This window comes from Pimephales promelas, chromosome 17 (genome assembly GCF_988280905.1).
Source record: "Pimephales promelas chromosome 17, fPimPro1.hap1.1, whole genome shotgun sequence".
Classification (NCBI taxonomy): domain Eukaryota; kingdom Metazoa; phylum Chordata; class Actinopteri; order Cypriniformes; family Leuciscidae; genus Pimephales; species Pimephales promelas.
The window spans coordinates 2,119,335-2,141,508 of NC_142785.1; the positions used below are offsets into that span (position 1 = coordinate 2,119,335).

At 35.8% G+C, this 22,174-nt stretch overlaps 1 protein-coding gene and 1 long non-coding RNA gene across 4 annotated transcripts in view; both read left to right on the forward strand.

Annotated features, from left to right (window-relative positions):
• Positions 1 to 11,703, forward strand: part of slc39a11 (solute carrier family 39, member 11) — a 190,504-nt gene extending 178,801 nt beyond the window's left edge. For all 3 annotated transcript variants that reach the window (XM_089121761.1, XM_089121762.1, XM_089121763.1), the window contains exons 8-10: positions 7,990 to 8,088; positions 9,946 to 10,104; positions 10,967 to 11,703. In XM_089121761.1, the coding sequence (XP_088977887.1) occupies positions 7,990 to 8,088; positions 9,946 to 10,104; positions 10,967 to 11,045 (337 nt within the window). In that variant the 3' untranslated portion in view covers positions 11,046 to 11,703. The remainder of the gene's footprint in view (positions 1 to 7,989; positions 8,089 to 9,945; positions 10,105 to 10,966) is intronic.
• Positions 11,704 to 17,648: 5,945 nt separating this feature from the next.
• Positions 17,649 to 22,174, forward strand: part of LOC120480883 (uncharacterized) — a 103,704-nt gene continuing 99,178 nt past the window's right edge. The window contains exon 1 of the long non-coding RNA XR_005623184.2: positions 17,649 to 18,067. This is a non-coding gene — a long non-coding RNA (uncharacterized LOC120480883). The remainder of the gene's footprint in view (positions 18,068 to 22,174) is intronic.

A 22,174-nucleotide genomic window follows, 5' to 3' on the forward strand; every position in this document is an offset into this window, starting at 1 on the left:
CATGCTAAGTGGTCTTGAAAAAATAGTCACACTTGTGGTCTTTGGTCAAAAATGACTCCCAAAGGAAATGAATGGGAAATTGACAAAACACAAAAATTCACTATTTTTTATTTTTTACATTTTTAAAAAAAAAATAAAGAATAGTTTTTGAGATTGTTTCAACTATATATTCAGATCCACAAACAAATAAAATAAAAATGTGTTCATAAACATCTGGGGAATTCACATGCCTCTCCATAGAGAGCTGTACATGCTATCTAGTGGTTACACCATGATTCTACGCTTTTTCTCTATACTGTAACCAGATGGTGCTAATTTTCTTCAAAAAAAAAAAAAAAAAATATATATATATATATATATATATACTGCCCTACAAAGCAAAAAGGCAGTAACTGCAGTTTTGGTAAAGCATTAATTATTACAATTTTCATGACATTCAAGGCATCCTTTGTTATGTGACAAAATATCTTATCTTAAATGGATGTCGTTTTAGAGAAAAATGGTAGTCGTTTGTACAGTAACTGCAAAAAGCCCTAGCAAAAGTCATTTTTCTCAGTTCTGCACTCTGCGTAGTTACTGCCTTTTTGCTTTGTAGGGCAGTATATATATATATATATATATATATATAAATTTCCATGGCAAAAATAGACCATAAATATTGCATAAATATTAATAAATTCAATCATATTGTCTCAAAATACTAAATTATAAAGAATAAATATTATAGAACAAAAATAAATTGCATTGGTTTTACTGAGATAAAGGAAATTTTATTTTTAGGTGTCCGGTCACTTTTGACCGGGAAGATAACAAGTGTGACTCCGAAACGAAGAGCACCTGAGGGTTAAAGACATCGTTAAAATAGTACGAGTGACTACAGCGGCTCAACCTTAAGTTTATCAAGCGACGAGAATACTTTCTGTGCGCAAAAAAACAAACAAAAATAACGACTTTATTCAACTATTCATTTCCTTTTCAGTTGACCTCGAGATTTCACGTGTAACAGCGCAGCGCTTATGGGTTGTACGTCACACGCAGGCTCACTATTGGCTGACGCTGGTCATGTGTGTGTGTGTGACGTATAACCTAGAAGCGCTGCGCTGTTAGACTATGCGAAATCTCGAGGTCAACTGAAAAGGAAATGAATAGTTGAATAAAGTCGTTATTTTTGTTTGTTTTTTTGCGCACAAAAAGTGTTCTCGTCGCTTGATAAACTCAAGGTTGAGCCACTCGTACTATTTTAACAATGTCTTTAATAATTTTCTGGGCCGGCAAGTTTCATTTACAATAGAAGCCTATGGAGGAGTGATCCAGCTCTCAGATTTAATCAAAAATATCTTAATTTGCGTTCGGAAGATGAACGAAAGTCTTACGGGGTTGAACAACATGAGGGAGAGTCATTACTGACGGAGTTTACATTTTTGGGTGAACTAACCCTTTAATGTTCCCTTTAAACATTAGTCAATGAGGGTTGCTAAAGTATAAGTTTCAGTTCAAATTAAGTTCTGCATTTGTACACACACACACTCACACACTGTTCTGTAATACAGAGAAAACGAGGATTGCTGACATCATCTCAAAACACATACAGTATACCAAACATAAAGCTTTATTAGATATTATTTTCTTCTTGATCTTCACTTCATGGATATTTACACAGATTTGTACTGGCGAGTAGAAGATGGTGATCACAATGTTTTTTTTTTTGCTGGCTTGTCATTTCCCGTTAGTTTCCTTCAAAGATGGTGTAGCCCAGAGCCGTGCTTGTTCATAATGAAGCAGAGTTACTGTACGGCAAGGCCATCACGAAGACATTTCATATCTACAAATAAAAGCATTCAAGTACAGCTTCTGTCTCAAAGAGTAGAAGAGATAATTACTCAAGACCATGTACAAAACTGCATTTGTAAAATCATACAAATCATTGTAAAATGGTTTGTGTGCGTCTATCTGCTTCATCCGTGATTCATGATGATTTTGCAGTGATGATGTCACTTTTACATCTGTACACTCTACCTCTAGAAAAATCATTTATTAAAAACGTACTGTACTGTGGCTTAGATTTTTATCATTTATCTTGTCAGCATACAATTGTTTTAATCATCTTTTAGAGCATAATCACTCCTATATGATCCAGCTATGATGTGGAAATAATAATAAAACAATGGGTTTGTACACGTGCACACACTTGAATGATTTAATTATCGGTCTAATTATATATATATATATATATATATTAGGGCTGTCAAACGATTAATCATATCCAAAATAAAAGTTTGTGTTTACATAATATACATGGGCGCACTTTGTGTAATTATTATATATATATATATATATATATATATATATATATATATACACAAACATGCTTGTAATATTTACATTTTCATGTATAATTTATATTATATATAAATATTTATATATAAATAATTTTTTTTTCTTAAATATACTGTACATGTGTGTGTGTATTTACAGTATATATACAAAATAATTATACACAGTGCACCCACATATATTATTTAAACACAAACTTTTATTTTGGATGCGATTAATCGTGATTAATTGTTTGACAGCCCAAATAAATAAATAAATAAATAAATAAAAGCTTAAAAATCTTGATTAAATTAAATGTCTTTTTTTTTACTACTTTTTAATCTTTTGTTAAGCTTAAATTATTTAATATTTAATGCTTTGTTAATTTGATAATAAATATATACATTTACTAGTCAAAAGTTTGGAAACATTACTGTTTTTAATGTTTTTTTAATCAAAAAGGAAAAAAAAAACTAATATTTTGAATTATTATTACATTTTAAAATAATGATTTCTGAAGGATCATGTGACACTGGAGACCGGAGTAATAGCAGATGCAATTCAACTTTGTTCACTAAAATAAATTATAATAATATTTCACAATAATTGCATTTTTGAGCAAATAAATGCAGGCTTGATGAGTATGAGACTTCTTTCAAACACATAAAAAAACAGTAATGTTTCCAAACTTTTGTCCCCTTATTATAATTTTCATTGAAACGTCATTAAATGTGTAAAAACAGGCAGTTAAGAGTGTGTAATAAAATGTTTTAGCACGCGAGAAAGAAGCAGCGGGTATACGCTGGGTACTGGGGTCAAAGGTCACCGGAAAGCCACAGTGATTGGTGCAGATGGTTTTGGGGATTTTCCCTCATTTCGCCCAGATCCCCATGCTCTTCCCAACACACAGATGCCCATTCAGGGCAGACCCCCATGATGAGGGGGGGGCACCAGAGGCCCTTTGTGCCCAGAGAGGAGCTCTGTGGTCAGACACTGGACCCACTGTCTTCCCTTCTCAATGGAGGCTTCCTCATGCTTTTGCAATAACGTTGGAATGCTTCCCTTTATGTTTTGCTTTTTCTTTTTGGGGTTTGTTTTAATACAGACATCACACTGTATCGCTAATCCCACGAATCCCACTTTGGTTTTACGTTACTTTTAAGCTTGTGTATACGCTAAGAAAGGGAAGTGTTGGAATGGCATTGTGCGCCGTGAGATCTCCACCCTGTTTCGGTGCGGAGAGCTTGTGGTTTACTGAAGCCTGTCCTCTGAGGTGAATACACACTCTTCACACACAGAAATAGACCTGCCTCAGAGGAGTGAAATATGCCAGAGGAGAATTCCTGGGGATGGGAAAACATGTTTCTGAAACGCTGAGAAGGGCTGTTGTTTCCACACTGTGTGAACGAGTTCACTTCGCCCTTCTCCCAAACCTTTCATTATGCCACACCACAACGTCTCATGTCTCATCCTTTCTTCATTTCTCTTCCTCTTCCATCAAATGGAAATTCACCCTGTTTATTTCCTAAACGCATCTTATAGAATGAGCTATTCATTCATTTTCAAAATAAAATATTCAACCTCGCAATGTTTATTGAAAATCTGCACTACTACCAGTCAAAGCGTGCACACTTGACTGAACTTATATTTCTCAAAAAGAGATAAAGGCTTAAATTTGTGAATATAGTTAATGCTTGTGTTTTTTTTTTTTATATTATATCTCTTTAAAAAGAAATAAAGGCTTAAATTTGTGAATATAGTTAATGCTTGTGGGTTTTTTTATATTATATCTCTTTAAAAAGAAATAAAGGCTTAAATTTGTGAATATAGTTAATGCTTGTGGGTTTTTTTAAAATATTATATCTCTTTAAAAAGATTGCTCCAAAACATTTACGATTTATGAGTTTAAGTTGCCGATTAAATTTTCAAGTCCAGGCTCAAAAAGTGACTACTACTGCATAAATATAATTTAGTGGCATAAAATACCCTACAAATATAAAAATATTATCAAACTAAATAATAGTAATACAATAAAAATGTTAAAATAAATTGTCACCCAAAAAGTACATATTTATGTGACTGACGTGGCAGTCAGTTTTCTTCAAAAAAATAAATAAATTCACATTTTGTGTTGCATGGAAGTAATAAAAATATATGAGTTTGGATCCATTCTCTTCTGTCTTTCACTTACGTTTTGTCTTCCCCAAAATCTCTGACATCATAGAAAAATGTAAGATTTAAAAAAAAAAAATCCTCATAAAGGTCAAACTAACCGTCACTGTTGCGTAAGCAGATCATATACAAATTCATGTAAAATACTTATGAATTGACCAAAACAGACCAAAATTTCAAGCATTTAACTTGGAAGAAGTTTAATAATCTTTATTATCATTTCGTAGCTTGACTGTCCTAGTCCTCATTCAAGTGCATTATGTTGGCATCAGCATCCGTTCTGTGGTGTCTTTCACTTGAACTCTCCTTCATCATACGGGTGCTGTAAGCCTTTCCGTGACTAGCTGTCATTAATCTGACTTCTCTGGGGCCGACGCTTGAGCTCGTGCCAGCAGGAGAGATGGAGGAAGGCAGTGAAGGAGTGTTGGGCTGGTGAAGAGGGGAACTCAAAACAGAGCCGCATTTCTTGCTTCGGTTCCGGGAACTTCCATTACGGTGTGGAGAAGTCTAGGCCAACAAACAGATCTGCTTATCAGACCACCCTCAGAGAAACACACTCACACTGACTTCACACAACTCTCAGAGAGAACCGAAGTCATCCTCCTGTAGGTTTAGAGGCGGGGTCAGGGGTCATTCGTACAAATTCATACGAATTGGGCAACTCGTAAAATATGTACGATTTAGCAAAAAACTTACAAATTCGTATGAGTGAGGTTGCATGATTAGCCACCTCGTAAAATTCGTACGAATTGCTGTGAGATTGGATTGGTTCCTTGCACACTGCACACTAAATTTTTTTTGTATTCTGGGTTGTTTCAACTGAATTTCGTATTCGAATTCAGTAGTTCTAATTTGTCAAAACACTTCTCAAAATACTCGCTACGGATGCGAAAAATGCAGAAAATCGAACCCGATCTGAATTTGTTTATGACAGACAAAAGTTTCGGAGGCAGTTTGTAAACGTGATTTATACAACGTGAGGTCGTATTTAATGTTTATCGTGTGAATATTTCGGATGAGAATTTCGTACTATGTACGATTTTGCAAAAATCTTACGAATTCGTACGAGTGAGGTTGTATGAATTCGTACGAATTAGCCACCTCGTAAAATTCGTAGGAATTGCTGAGATCGGATTAGTTTCCTGCACACTGAATCCGAAAATATTTCTCAAAATGCGTTTTTCGTCATCTTAAAAAATCTGTGGCTCTGATTTGTCAAAACACCTCTCAAAATACTCGCTACGCATGCGAAAAACGCAGAAAATCAAACCCGATGTGAATTTGTTTATGACAGACGAAAGTTTAGGAGGCAGTGTGTAAACATGATTGACACAACGTGAGGTCGTATTTATTTTTTAATGTGTGAACTTTTTGGACGAGAATTTCGGACTATGTACGATTTTGCAAAAATCGTACAAATGAGGTTGTATGAATTTGTACGAATTAGCCACCTCGTAAAATTCGTAGGAATTGCTGTGAGATCGGATTGGTTTCCTGCACACTGAATCTGGAATTTTTTTATCAAAATGCGTTTTTCGTCATCTTAAAAATTCAGTGGCTCTGATTTGTCAAAACACTTCTCAAAGTAATCGCTACGGATGCGAAAAACGCAGAAAATCGAACCCGATCTGAATTTGTTTATGATAGATAGAAGTTTCGGAGGCAATGTGTAAACGTGATTGACACAACGTGAGGTCGTATTTAATTTTTAACGTGTGAACATTTCGGCCAAGAATTTTGGACTATGTGCGATTTTGCTAAAATCTTACAAATTCGTACGAGTGAGGTAATATGAATTTGTATGAATTAGCCACCTCGTAAAATTTGTAGGAATTGCTGTGAGATCGGATTGGTTTCCTGCACACGGAGTCCGAAAATATTTATTAAAATTCGTTTTTCGTCATCTTAAAAATTCAGTGGCTCTGATTTGTCAAAACACCTCTCAAAGTACTCGCTACGGATGCGAAAAACGCAGAAAATCGAACCCGATCTGAATTTGTTTATGACAGACGGAAGTTTCGGAGGCAGTGTGTAAACGTGATTGACACAACGTGAGGTCGTATTTAATTTTTAACGTGTGAATATTATGGACGAGAATTTCAGACTATGTACGATTTTGCAAAAATCGTACAAATGAGGTTGTATGAATTTGTATGAATTAGCCACCTCGTAAAATTCGTATCAATTGCTGTGAGATCGGATTAGTTTCCTGCACACGGAGTCCGAAAATATTTATTAAAATGCGTTTTTCGTCATCTTAAAAATTCAGTGGCTCTGATTTGTCAAAACACCTCTCAAAATACTCACTACGGATGCGAAAAACGCAGAAAATCGAACCCGATCTGAATTTGTTTATGATAGATAGAAGTTTCGGAGGCAATGTGTAAACGTGATTGACACAACGTGAGGTCGTATTTAATTTTTAACGTGTGAATATTTCAGCCAAGAATTTTGGACTATGTGCGATTTTGCTAAAATCTTACGAATTTGTACGAGTGAGGTAATATGAATTTGTACGAATTAGCCACCTCGTAAAAATTCGTAGGAATTGCTGAGATCGGATTGGTTTCCTGCACACTGAATCCGAAAATATTTATTAAAATGCATTTTTCGTTATTTAAAAAATTCAGTGGCTCTGATTTGTCAAAACACCTCTCAAAATACTCACTACGCATGCGAAAAACGCAGAAAATCGAACCCGATCTGAATTTGTTTATGACAGACGGAAGTTTCGGAGGCAGTGTGTAAACATGATTGACACAACGTGAGGTCGTATTTATTTTTTAACGTGTGAAAATTTCGGACGAGAATTTCGGTGTGCAAGGATGTGAATAACGCATACCGACATTCTTCAAAATATCTTCTTTTGTGTTCAGCTTCATACAGGTTGAGGTAAACAACTAACACGTTATTTTGATGCTCCCCAGCAGACATTCTACTGACTATAAGTAACTTTGCAACTACATGTCAACTTATTCTACTACCCTTGAACCCTTACAACTAACGCTAATCTGCAAATACCCCAATGAGAGTTAGCTGACAAGTCTTTACATGTTATGCATGTGCAGTAAGATGATTTAAGCATTCTGATATTTAATTTTGGAAAACACTAGTGTGGACAAAGAGCATTTTAAATGTGTCAATTTGAAGGCTTGTCTCACGGGTTTGCGAGAAAGTTTCATAAAGGATTATCCAAACACAACAGTGTGATTCCAGATGTAGTTCATGCCCCATCCATAACCCGTTTTTTCTGGAGTTCTTGTGGTACGGCACACCCAAATGTTGCACTTCAGAAAGCCTTGATCTGACTGAAGCGGAGAGCTTTAGTCAACAGCAGAGGCTCAGCCTTGGCTCACTCTTCGCTGTGAAACTCTCGCTGAGATAATGTGTGAAGTTAAGAGAGTTGAGAAGTTACAGAGTGTCAGAACCACTTGGAACAGTTTGCTGCAATGCAACACCAGATCTGTTGAGAACTGATGTAGTGATAATGTCTGTTTCTTTCAGAAATCTGGCTATTGGCATTGGCATTCAGAATTTCCCAGAAGGCCTCGCAGTGAGTCTCCCATTGCGGGGTTCTGGGGTGTCCACATGGAGATCCTTTTGGTGAGTCAAGACAATGGCACAATCACAAACATTTCTTAAGATCTGATAGTCTTAAAGGGATACTTCACCTCTGGAAAGATGAATGTCTATTTAAAATGGGTCATTTATGAAGAAGAAATTGTGAAATTATTTTTGAATTTGGAGCTTTCTAGACTGAGAAAAGCTTAAAAAAATGTATTTTTGTCTTATGTGGATGAAAGACAACAACTCCCAGAATGCACTTTTGAGGCCACGCCTACCTGTAACAGAGCGCAGTAGTGGCGAGAAAGTAGTTAAACCTCACTCGTCACTCGATTTTCTTAGCAATGTTGAAACGCACATCAACCGATCACTTGTTTAGCGTTCATGTAAACACGACATTCAGATTCACCAATCGCAATGAATTCAGTTAGATTGAAACGAAAACTGTGCATGGAAACAATGAATGGCGACTGCAGAATTCAAAAGCTGAATCCCGGACATTGATGGCCGGACATGTCCGGGAAAAAGAGGATGGTAATCCTGACTACTCAGCTTTGCCTGCTAGCTTAGCTTCCAAAAAAAAGATGGCCGACACTTTGTGTTCATTCTGTGCGTGAGATCGCCCTCTATGGGCGGGTTGAGGACATGCGGGACAGACCCGACTACTGACTGTAGTCTTTAGCCTCTGGACAAAACATCTTCCGATGATGCAAAATGACGATTTTCCAGACAAAAAATACATAAATCTCTCGTCTCAGGGGGATATGAGGGTGGAAAGCACGGTAATTCGAAAATACTACAGGTTTCCTACTAATACAAAGCTCAATGCTAAATCCTGAAGCATCCCTTTAATAGCCAGTCCCTCCAGAAAAACGCGATTATGCGATCGCTGAATTCAATGCAAAATCAGCCAAAGTCCGCATATTTATGCGGGGGGCGCATTTTTTCAAATACGCCGCACTTTCGCCGCATAAATTGCCGATTTCCGTGCAAAATATGCTTTTTTTTTCGTTGCAAAAAAAGTCACATGTATCTTAGCAGAAAGTTGAAAAACGTTGCGTTTGCTTCACACAAGAGCAGCCATTTCCCCCTGTTTCCATGGGAACGTTATGAAGTGACGCAATTACGCGACGCCAGACAGACTCACGGAGGCGATTGATCTCACAAATCGAACTCGTATAACTGTCTGTCGAACGTTCTACCGTCACGTCGTTACTTAATAAACAACATAAGATAAAAGAAGTAGCATCAAACAGAAATTACCCGCACACATGGGGTGTTCGAGGCGCACATATAACACTGCAGAGAGTTCAACAGGGAGCGCGCAGCTCTTAAAGGGGCCACACCTTATTTACACTCGTTACAGTCTGAAATAAAACAAGATGAGAAATTAAATATTCCCAGCACTTTCTATGATGTAGTATGCTTGCTTATCAAAGGAAGTAATAAGAAATGACTCTTACATTAGTCTAGTGAGAACAGGATGTTGGGGGAATCACTTTTTTTCTCTTTTTCATCAAACCGCAATTTTTGCAAATTCCTGCAATTTCGTCGCATAAAATTGCATAAATATCCCGCATATTCCATCGCATTTTTAAAGAAAACGGGCCGCGTAATCAATCAATTTTTGCCCGCAACAATCACAAAAAAACTCCGCGTTTTTCTGGAAGGACTGAATACTATTATGGTAAATGTCATATAGAAATCGCAATTTTTTTTCACAAATTTTTGGAAATTACCACCACAAAATCAGTCATTTTGATCGCAAAAATCACAAAAAAAAAATCGTGAAATCCTGGAGGGACTGAATATCTTCCTAATACATGTACGTCTTTAGCCCTCTCTGATTTCTGGGATTGAGTCGTGAGCAGTGTAACGGGCCGGTCTGTGTCTCAGGTACGGGCAGCTGAGTGGGATGGTGGAGCCTCTGGCGGGGTTGTTAGGGGCCGTTGCCGTGGTGATGGCGGAGCCGTTGCTACCCTATGCTCTCGCCTTCGCTGCAGGAGCCATGGTGTATGTGGTGGTGGATGACATCATTCCTGAAGCTCAAGTCAGGTAAAAGTGTTTACTGGAAGACATGGTCTGCAGATGTTCATATGATAATAATGAAGTAAAGGTACAGTGTGTAATATTTAGCAGCATCTAGTGGTGATGTTGCGGATTGCAAACAAAAGCAGTTACGGTGGCCGACAGGAAGTGATGTAGACAGCAGAGTAGCCAGTTAAGCAATGAGGATTCATTATATTACAAAGATAAATTAAGAAATTAGGTTTACTTAATTATTCAGTAAAACTTTTTTATTGCGAATATTATTGTTACGTGTTCATCATTGTGTCAGTGTTTTATTCGCTGACTTTAGCTTGCTTCTTTGCACAAAAAATAAAAGTGACGAAACGCGTTTGTCTCTTTAGGGCCACCGTAGAAACATGTTGATGTAGCTCCCTCCCCTCGGTGTGTGTACTGTGGATAGAAATGGCTCTTACTAAGGTTATAAATACATAACGGTTCATAATGTAAGGTCTTTATACACACATAACGGTTCATAATGTAAGGTCTTTATACACCAGTGAAAACATTATGTGTATGATATTGCATTTCATCCTCCTAAATATTACACAGTGCACCTTTAAAGAGGCTTGGATATCAGTGGACCGTTTGCCATTTTTTTATTATTAGTCAATAAGATTCTGAAGTGGGACTTTTATTTTGATAGCTCTGACACTAGCTCAGACTTACTGAATGCCTTTCTCTTTTTCTTTTCTTTTTTTTTGTGAAAAAATAATACAGTGTGCTTATATATATATATATATATATATATATATATATTATGTAATATAACATATATATATATATATATATATATATATATATATATATATAATGTAATTATAATTGTGTGTGTGTGTTTCTCTTACAGTGGCAACGGTAAACTGGCCTCGTGGACATCCATTCTTGGCTTTGTCGTGATGATGTCATTGGACGTGGGTCTGGGCTGAGCCTTTTCATTGGTCGAACCTCTGAATGGCACCCGACTGCACTGAAGTAAAGTGACCAAAGCAGCCTTTTCTGGAGTTTACTGTAGGTTTACTATTCAATGGAATATTTTCCTACATATTTTATGTCATTTTTATTTGTTTTATGAATGACTCGTGGACCACATTTGTTTAGACGGCAAAAAAACTTTAATTGCAAAAACTTGAAAAATGATTAAAACTTGAATGAATGACTTAAGGGATTGTTCAGGTGTGTGTGTGTGTGTATTTCTGTGTACATGAGAGCTTCCCATCATTAATATATGGAGCGTAAGTTCTCAGTATCGATGTGCACGACATTTGAATGATAACTCCGTTCATAACCTTCTTGAATAATGCGTTGTTTTTTTTAGCTAGTCTTTCTAGTCAACCAGTCACTTTCAAGTTATGAAATTAAATAAGGGTTTTATTTTATGGTATTTTCTTTTCAATTGCTGATAATTACACATTATATGCTACACAAGTAAGGTAATATGCAACAAGTGTGAATGAAGATGTAAAATAATTACACTGTACAACCTGTTTTTTTTTTTTTCATTTGTTCTACACTGTGCAATACAGTGAATATTTTCATTTGATTGCTTAAATAAGGAGAAAAGAGTAATAAACTGATTGTCTAATTCCCCTTTTTTCCTGTTGTTTGTTCACTTTCTGGCACAGATTCTAGTTTGCATCTACCATGCCATTTTAATATCATGAAATTTAATGTATTTAATGTAATGTCAGCCCTATTGAGCCGGTTTCTTCTGTTTATATTGTATACCGGTGAAACTCGAAAAATTTGAATATCATGCAAAAGTTCATTTATTTCAGTAATTCAACGTAAAAAGTGAAACTAATATATTATATAGACTCATTACATGCAGAGTGAGATATTTCAAGCCTTTATTTGTTATAATTTTGATGATTATGGATTATGAAAACCCCAAATTCAACATTAGAATATTGTTTTCAAAGGTTTTCATAAGCTGTAAACAATAATCATCAAAATTATAACAAATAAATTCTTGAAATATCTCACTTTGCATGTAATGAGTCTATATTAGTTGAACCTTTTAAGTTGAATTACTAAAAAAAAAAAAAATTTTTTTGAGATTCACCTGCGTACATGGTTTTTCATCATGCCATCTTTCATAAAAGGCAGAACTAAAAGCTTTAAAAAGAGTAAAACACTTCATCAAATGCATGGATTGCACGGTTTTTGACTGTATCTAACAACTAAATTCATAATTTCAACTTAATAATTTAATTTAATTATTTATTTAATTTATGGGCAATATAAATTTATTAGCAATCAATAAACCAATATTTTTTCCCCTCAAACTATTCTCTAATGATGACAGATTGTTTTTTTCTTTCTTTTTAAACATGTTTAAGTCTTTATTTTGATATTAATTGCAATAAAATGCTAGATAAAATCACTCAAATCGGTCCCAAAAGTTGGTAACATGTTTGTAAAAATTAAATATTAAATAAAAACTGCACACATAATTGGTCGTTATAACTACTGAGGTTGACATTTCAACGTGTTCTGGTTGCTATTTACTTCAGTTTTCATATTCGTGGAAAGTGGCGATGAACAAGGAAGTGTTTTAGTCAAAACAGCATATTAACTATGAAGAGCATGTGGAGGAAAACCAATGTTTTCCTCTTGAAGTTCAAGCGGTCACTCTTGTGGGTTTCCTCTTGCAAAGTGGTCCATCCACAACACGAGTGTGTTTATGCAAAGTCTGTTTCTTGGCCTAAGTTTCATAATGCACATTACTTCTTAGTCCGGTTCATTGTTGGATTATTCTATAGGGCAGCCGAATAAATCGAATGTCCACTTGAAGACGCTGTAAGCTTCTTACACAGCTCTTTGCATAGATATGGCTCAGGCATTGAATTGTGGCATGCAATCTAGAAAGCTTTTTCTGTTTGGCGTGAACCGCAATGGATTTGATTCCAGCCGCAGATGAGACTACACTTTTAGATTAAGCCTAGGCGGATTAGAAGCTGGCATCAATCAATACTTCATCACATTAGAAGCCTTAGTTAAATATTTGATTGTTGATCCTGAAGTCTTTGAATAGGAGTGAGAGCGACTGACCGAACCGACCTTCGTCTGTCTTTGGCTGAATCAATAGACCTCTGTTCTGAATCTTAACTCACATCAACTTAGTTGGAGCTGGTTATTGTGTTTAACAAAACTGACTCTGTCTGGGAAAGTTAAATCAGATATTATTAAAGAGGACATGTAATGCTAAAACATACTAAAACAGGTTTTCATGCTTTATTTTCCCCTTATTCTCTGTTGTTGCAGCTCCTCTCTTCCCAGTCTGTCAGTAACGCTGTCGAGTGTGTTTCACTACTATAGTACGATGCATCGTTGAAGAAATCAACTATAGTCACGACTATTTCCCGAAACCGTACTGGTCAACCACGTTGGTTTATGGCGTTATTAACCAACGCTATCTCACGACCAATTCGTACACTGTAAAAAAAAATTGTTGGTTTAACTTAAAAAAGTACTGTAAGTAACCTGGTTGCCTTAAAATTTTAAGTTGATTGAACTGGAAAGAGTGAGTTAATACAATGAAGGAGATTACTTTAACCATCAGAAACTCAAAATTATATGTTTATCTGAACTAAATAAATTATTTAAGTTGATTTGACAAAAGAAAAAAAATGTTGTGATTACTACACTGTAAAAAAATATTGTTGGTTTAACGTAAAAAAGTAAGTAACCTGGCTTGCCTTAAAATTTTAAGTTGATTGAACTGGAAAAAGTGAGTTAATGCAATGAAGGAGATTAATTGAATCATCAGAAAACTCAAAATAATAAGTTATCTCAACTAAATCAATTATTATAAAGTTGATTTGACAAAAGAAAATATGTTGTGATAACAAATCTTGAAAATATTTTTTTACAGTGTACGAGTGATTAAAAAGGGGCTAATTCATACACCTCACGCGTACGAATTCGTACGATTTGTCTAAACCCACGTGAGGGGTAGGTTTAGGGGCGGGGTCAGGGGTAGGTCATTCCTACGAATTCCTACGAATTGGCCAATTCGTAAAATATGTTCGATTTAGCCAAAATCGTACGAGTGAGGTCGTACGAATTAGCCACCTCGTAAAATTCGTACGAATTGCCATGAAATCGCGTTGTAATAACTTATTTTAATAAAATTGTTCGAGATGAAATTAATGCTAGATGCTTTGCTGTAAATTACAGACATGGCATCTGAGGAATATTTCTATTTTTCTCAGTTTTTTCACTTTATTTCCAGATTCAATCAAAGACTCGACAAACTCTTTTGACAAACCCGGACGTAAATTGCATATTCTAAATAAAAGATATTTTTATTATTGCTTATTTTGCTCATGATAAGGATTTATTGATGTCATGCAAACAAGAAACTGCTTCTAACCACATGCATGTGTCGTTCCAAACACAAAAGTTTTGCGAATGTTCGTTAGAACGATGGTTTCGGGAAAAACTCAAACTACTAACAACGGAACTTGCGACTATAGTTAGCAAACAATGCTACTACTATGAAGCCCCTCCTTTTGAAAAGCACACTGTGCTCTGATTGGTCGGCTGGTGCAGTATGCTGTTATTGGCCGAGCGCTTTGTGTGTGTTTGGGAAATGTCCCGCCCCTTTCCATAACGACCAATTTAACCTTCAAATGGTCTTGGTTTCCTGTTTACACTTCTGGGCTTCGGGTCTATTTACGACCCCAATAATTGATTGAGTAATTGTACAAAAAAATATACATATTTAATCATACAAATAATATATAATTTTTTTTGTTTACTTCTCATCTATTCATTAATGCTGTGTTTTTGGTGATATAAAGTACTTTTGTGTCCATATACCACACAATTCCTCAACTACATTAGCTTGCATATGATTATTTTTTTTTTTTTTTTTTTTATGATACATTGCATTTATGCTCTTCATTTCAGTGTAAAAATTTTCAGATTTATGCCGGATTTTTTTTTTTTTTTTTTTGCCACATGAAGAAAATATATTTAGTTTTTTTTTTTCACATTTCCCATTCATTTCAATGTGGGGTCATACCCCGAAGACCAGAAGTGTAAACCTTTTTATTTATTAAGTAAAATTCGATTGACCCGATTGAGGGCTACTAACTAACTCATCCAGGCCCCGCCCCTTTATTCTGCATATGAATTATTTAAATGAGCAATATTGTGACGTTTTCATTCAAGAAACTCAAGTCTACAATGGAGGCGTTTCAGAGAGTTATATACTGTAGATATAGAGAAGAACTGTGTGCTTTATAACTTTGCAGAGCTTTTTCACGCTCACACAGCAACATTACACAGTAAAGAAAGATGCAGATGTAAAAACGCATAACCCTCTAATATGGAGTTTGTCATGTAAATGCAGTAAAGCTCTGTTCTGAGTAAGAGACACACAACAGCTGTTTATGAGTTCTGCAGTCGACTCTCATAACCCTGACCTAAATAATGAAGAAAGAGGCCTTTTCTTGTGTTTTTCACATAACCTGGAAAAGTTCGCTGAATAACTGGAGTCACGTGATCTGTGCCACTGAAGTGGTTTGGTTATGGCATGTGTGAAGGAATGTGTTGGGGTTAAACAGAGAGACTGCTCACAATGTCTTTGTGTTTCAGAGTCTGACTCCCGGTCACGCAGTAATGCAACTTGGACAAGCTCACAACCCTGAAGTGTGTGTGTGTGTGTGTGTGGGAGAGCGTGCATTATTCAATACATCTTCTCTTTAGACCTCATCTGCACTAGAACGGGTTATGAAGGAAATAATTCTAGCAAAACAGAATATATACAAATCTCAATATATAATAAATCACAAATATGCAGTTATTATGAATATACTCAACAGTTGACATGGACATTTGAAATCAAGAATCATAATTTTATGGATTTAGCTTTAATTAATGATTGTTTTTACTCTATTTTAATTAAATATTATGAATTAAACAGCTTATGCTTTATCTCAAGAAAAAAAGAAAAGAAATAAAAGTATAATGCAATAATTTTAGACATGTATCCATGGGATCTTTTTAGGGTTCAAGAATGGGGTTTAGATTTTGTATAGAAATTATTGAACCTTTTTTATGTTAAAATGTATTGTATGAGGGAAAATGGATGGTTTTACATGCTGTAATCACAATTGTGTTGTCTTTTAAGTTTTAATGGTCCTGCAGCATAAACACTCTTTTTAAATTAAACGAATGACAATATTTTAGGGTCTAATTCTCACCATTAACTAGTTGTTCATTAGCATGCATATTATGTTGGCTGTTTATAAAGCACATATTAATCTCTTTTTCTGCATGATCATATTCTAATACCTAAACTTAACAACTAACTATTAATAAGCAGTAATTAGGAGCTAATTTAGGCAAAAGTCATTAATACAATAGTGAGAATTGGACCCTAAACTAAAGTTTGACCACATTCATTTGTTAATTTTTTCTTATATGAATTGCTCACTGCAATATATCAAATCTACGAGTCTGAAATGAGGTCATTGCACTTAATAGACGAAGTAACATGAACTCAATGACTGATTATAAGCAGAACTCAAACTGTTGCAGCTACAGCCGATTTCTAGTTCCCAGCAGGCTTTGCTTGAAGGAAATTAAATGTTATTGAATGTGTTTTAGCAGATAAATAAACGAGGGTAGAGTGGTTTTATCATGCGTTCTATTATTCATCCGTCTCGGAGATCCGAATCGGACGACAGACGTTGCCTAGCAACAGAAATCCCTTTCCTCGGATTTCTCCTCTCGGACGTCGGACAACCGTGAGGACACCGAGAGAGAATTCCGTTTCGGAATTCAAGATGGCTGCGCCCTGTGACTTGTAAGAATGAATTGTTTTCATTGTTTTTGAACCGCTTTGGTATTTTAAATGACGGTTATAATCACTCGTATTACTGCGTCCCCTGTAGGTATGGGAATCGGTTGTTGTGAGTGCAATTACTGACGTTGCTAGCGTTGCTAACAGAAGATTAACATGAAAAACATTAATAAAGTGAACATTTTCAAGTTCAAATGGCTGCGTTTTAATAAGGTGTAGTCATAATATTTTTTCGTTTTAATGTAAGTGCCTGCTACTCGGCCAGCGCTACCATTATAACAGCTTTCCGGGTGGCGTCCATTTTTTTCTCCGACTCGGACGCGTTAAACAAATAGAACGCTTGAAGTGTGGACGTGACGTCAAATCCGAGGTCCGAGTCGGTTCGTTGGCTATAATAGAACGCACCATTAATCACTACAAATAACTTTCATTCCGCAACATAAAATAATTGAGTGGAGTTTATTTGTGTTTTAAGGAATATACTTTCAATGAAATAAGTTCATAACAGTAGGCTACTGATGGAAACTAGTTTCCACCACATAATTAGAATGCATATCTAAACCAATTATGAGATAAAAAGTCACAACGGACTTTTTTAATTTTAAGCTTCCATTAGATATAGCCCCCCCTCATTAAATAGAAAATAAAATCCCTACAGAACTACAAATCCCATGATGCAGCGGTGCTGAGTCTGAGTCTGCGCGCGCGTGTGAGCTTGTGCTATGAAGGGCGCACTTGTTGAGTTTGGGAACTTTCAGAAGGCTTGAACTTCTCACTTTGGACGCAGCGGAGCTCTCTGTATCACCAGGCAACATGGATGTATCCTGGATTTGCTCTTCGACGACTATGTTGCTCGTGTCGAAATGCTTGTCAAAGTTTAAACTGAGTGTCTTTAGTGTTTTACGGACGAGACACGCCGTTATAGCGCGCGCGAGAGTCATGAATAACATAATGATGTATTTCTCTGAAGACGCGCGGGGAGTGGATTGATATTGACATGTTAGAAGGTAAATCTGAATGAGAGAGTTGCAGTTTGAAGGCTCATGTTTAGGAGAGATAGCGTGTCATGACACAATGGGACTCTTTATGGACTATCATTGGACTGTGTGAGTGGAGAAGATCTGCTTTGCCAAGGTAAGAGCTGTGTCTGTATTACTCGAAACACTGTTAGAAATACAGTATTCTGAACACTGCTGGATATGATGAGGAAAGAGTCACTTTGACTTTGATTCTTCACGTCAGATGAAACTGTGTGTGTGTGTGTGTGTGTGTGTGAGAGAGAGAAGTGATGCGATGCACCTGCACAAACTGATAACTCCTCAGCTGTGTCATCATGTGAACAATCTTTTTCTGCACTGCTTAAGATTTATTAAATGTCTCCAATCTTCATATTTAACAGCTAGGCTAATTTGTAATAATTTATTTGAAGTCAGACATGTTCTAGTTTGTCACAAAAGCTATATCAGTAACTCGCATAACTTCCGATCAAGGTGTTTTCTCATTTCCCATTGACTTAAAATCGTAGTTTGAATCGGTTTACCAAACCAAAATAGAATATATAAAAAACTATAACTGCAAACTTTTCTAGTAAGCTAATTTACTATTTTGTTTATTTTTTCTTCTTTTAATTTTCTTCGTTTAATAATTACCTCTATTATGCCTATGTTTAATCTAGCTAATAGCCTGTTAAATTACAGTTGATATTATATATTATATATATATATATGAAGAGTTCAGATGCAAAAGCCTCTAAATGCCATTTGAAATTTTCTTCTTTAAAGATGATTTTTATCAAACTTGTTTATTTAAGTTCAGTAATTTCACTTAAATAACAATTAATAGGTAATTATCATTGCCATTTAAGTGAAATTACTGAAATTAAATATACAAGCTTGATAAAAATGATCATTCTAGAAGAAAATTTCAAGTGGCACTTAGAGGCTTTTGCATCTGAACTCTTCATATATATATAGCTATAGCCTACATATAGGCCTATTGTTGATATGTCTGAAATGAGAGTGATTGGCTGGTAGCAACTGCATCAATCATTTGTTTGGCGTAATCAGAGAGTGTTAAAGTTGAAGAGTGGGTTCGAGTGGGTCAGTAGATCAAGCTGATGGACTGCACAGTGGTCTGCTGATCTCTACTGGTCCACGGTTGTCTCTGCTGGTCTGTACTGGGCTCTGCTGGTTCCTGATTGTCTCAGCTGGTCTGTACTGGTCTCTGCTGGTCTGTATTGGTGTTCTCAGCTGGTCTGTACTGGTCTCTGCTGGTCTGTATTGGTGTTCTCTGCTGGTCCCTGATTGTCTGTATTGGTGGTCTCTGTTGGTCCCTGATTGTCTCTACTGGTCTCTGCCGGTTATTATCTGCAGTGCAGGGTGATCTACACGTGTGTTTGTCTCCACCTGCTGGCAGTTGGATATTTTTTTATTATTATTATTATTTAATTTTTTTTATTATTATTGCGGTCGAATGGGTACAACATTGTGCTATTAATAAATGAGTGGGCTTTATGAATGTATATTGTATTTATGAATGTATATTATTGTATGTATTTATGTAAGTTTCTGTGTTGCTGAATGTAATGAGGCTGTATGTTGTCAGCGTGTTTCAGTCAGGTCAGGCAAAGAACGTACAAGAAGTGAAAGCCAATAGAAGAACGCACCCTCGGCAGTCATATATTATTATTCATATTTAGTCCAGTCACTGCAGAGTTGATTTTTAGGTTGAAATAATTAGGTGATTATTTTAACTCACAACAGTTAACGATATAGCAGTTAAAAAGAAGTTGCTACTAAACCAGGCTTTCCCTCCCACAACTTGAGACAGGGAAGTTCAAGGATTTAATAAATTAACATGATATTACTCTCCACATTAAGTGTGACGGGTAAGAATAAAGTGATATCAGTTCATAAAGTTATAATAACGACCGTTTCCAGGAGGTATAACGTAGGCTATACAAAAATAAGTTATCAGTGAAATAAATGAATTCAGCAAATAAATGTAATTGTACAGCAATAGAATAGATTTACAGTAAACTGTTTTTATTTTTTGCAGTATTATCTTATTTTAATGACCGCGTTAAAGCATGACTATGTGTAAAAAAACCAACCAAACAAACAAACAAACAAAAAAAAAAACAGCCACTGTCCAAAGTTATAGGATAGCGGACACAGCAATGCATCATGTTATAAGATCATCATGTTTGTAGCATGATCCAGGGGATTAAAACGTACAAAATATATTTCAGGCCTAGTGGAGTTGGTAACTAATAATAGTAGTAAAGGTGTAAGTTGCATAAAATGGAAATACTCACTAATGCAACCAAAAACTACTGTGCTGTTGTCCAGTAACTCCAGTTGGAATTTTCACTCCAAAATGGCGGCCGCGCCACCTAGTGGCTGTTACCAAAAAAGCATCAGAGTTTCACCTCTAGTTCTTCTATAGCCTACTCTTCGGGTCAGGTGAGGGTTTGGCTAATGGCGGAAAGGAACACAGTTTTGAGACTGCGCGGGAGATTTGATCGGTTTCTTTTACTTGCTTTCCGAACTTACGATTGTTTGCTAAATAAATAAATAAAGTTTATGATGGACACGTGAAGTGTATTTCCTCGACGGAAAGATGGTCGCATGTAATCGGTTGATGTCACAGTTTTGATCTCTGTGTGTGTGCGTTGTGTATTAGTTCACTTCTTAGAAGTAATGAAGTAATGAAGAAGTAATGAATAATACACTTCTTAGTGTATTAGTTCACTTCTTAGAAGTAATCTATTTAGAACCAGAAATGGTTCCATCCCCCGCTTCATATATGGAACTCCAAAATTGTTCTATATAGAACCATTTTTTTTTTTGTAAAATGTTCTATTGGCCAAGTATGGAACCCCAGGGTTCTATATAGAACCTAGAGGAACCCTTTTTTAAGAGTGTATAGAACCTTTTAGGGGTTCCAAATACCATAGAACCTTTTCTTCTAAGAGTGTATACTTTATAAAAGAGCTTGAATAGGACTTTACACTGAAAAGAGCTTTTGACTAAATCTTGTAACTCCATTGGATCTCCTCAAACTATCGGCCAAACCTCACACTCGCACAGCAGAAGTGTGTGACACTTATAACACAGTTTGAAGCGTCTGCATGTTTGCGGTGCAAGAGTCGATAAAGAACAGGTTGTTTCAATATGCCTTTTTAACTCAAAAACACGATGTTTGTAAAGGCTAGGTTATGCATTTGAGGAGCACAGAAGAGAGTCTAATATTAGGCTATATAAGTCTGGAATAAATACAGATATGCATAGCAGCACCTCATCTTTTATAACACAAGACTTTGGCCAAATGATTAAATGACCGGACAAACTGAGTGCCCACATTTACAGTAATAAACGGGCAAAACACAAATCTCTGACTCTTGCTGATAAAAATAATCAATTTGAGCTTGATTTTGTTAAATGTTAAAGTGATGACACATGCAAGTGACTGATTATAGCTACATACTAACTTTGACAACGGTGTTTAATTATTTAAAAAAAAAAGTTGTTTTTTCATCTTCAGATTGACTTTAGCTCTCCTCTCTGCACTTTTCCTTACTTTAGATCTTATTTAATTGTATGGTGTAAAGTTGGTCTCATTTTTTTAGTACGCTTATTAATCATGAGGACTTTCTTTTTAATCAAGTTCATCATTTTTGATGAGGATCTTTTGTGCATTTGTTGTATTTTTCCAAATACCTCCATGACTCTTGAAGTTTGTTTTTAACTTCAAATGAAAGTATTGATTTTAAATCAGTCCGATAGTTGGATTAATGCTTTCCACGTGTAATCTTTGAAATGTTTTTAAAAGCTTCACATTTCTTTAGTCCTGCGAGCTTCACACACTTGACTTGCAGTGTTTCAGTATTGATTGTCCACATTTATCTATAGTCTGTACTTAGAAAATGCAACTAACCAGTAAAAAGGCAGCTTGACTCAATGTCTAGTAGTCCAGTACGCCCTGTTTGAATAAAACCCTTCGTAACTCCTGCTGTCAGGTGTGACAAACGCACCAGAAGTAAAACTATCTCTGATTTTTAACTTGACTCATTGAACTGGACTCCCAAATTTTGAGACATTTATACTCAAAATTGGATGCAAAATAACCATTTTTATTAGGAACACCACTTGCTAAATTAAACATGCAACCTGATGATGTCACTTAAATGTGTAACATTGCACATTTTGTACTGTATCAAATGCAATACATTTTTTACCA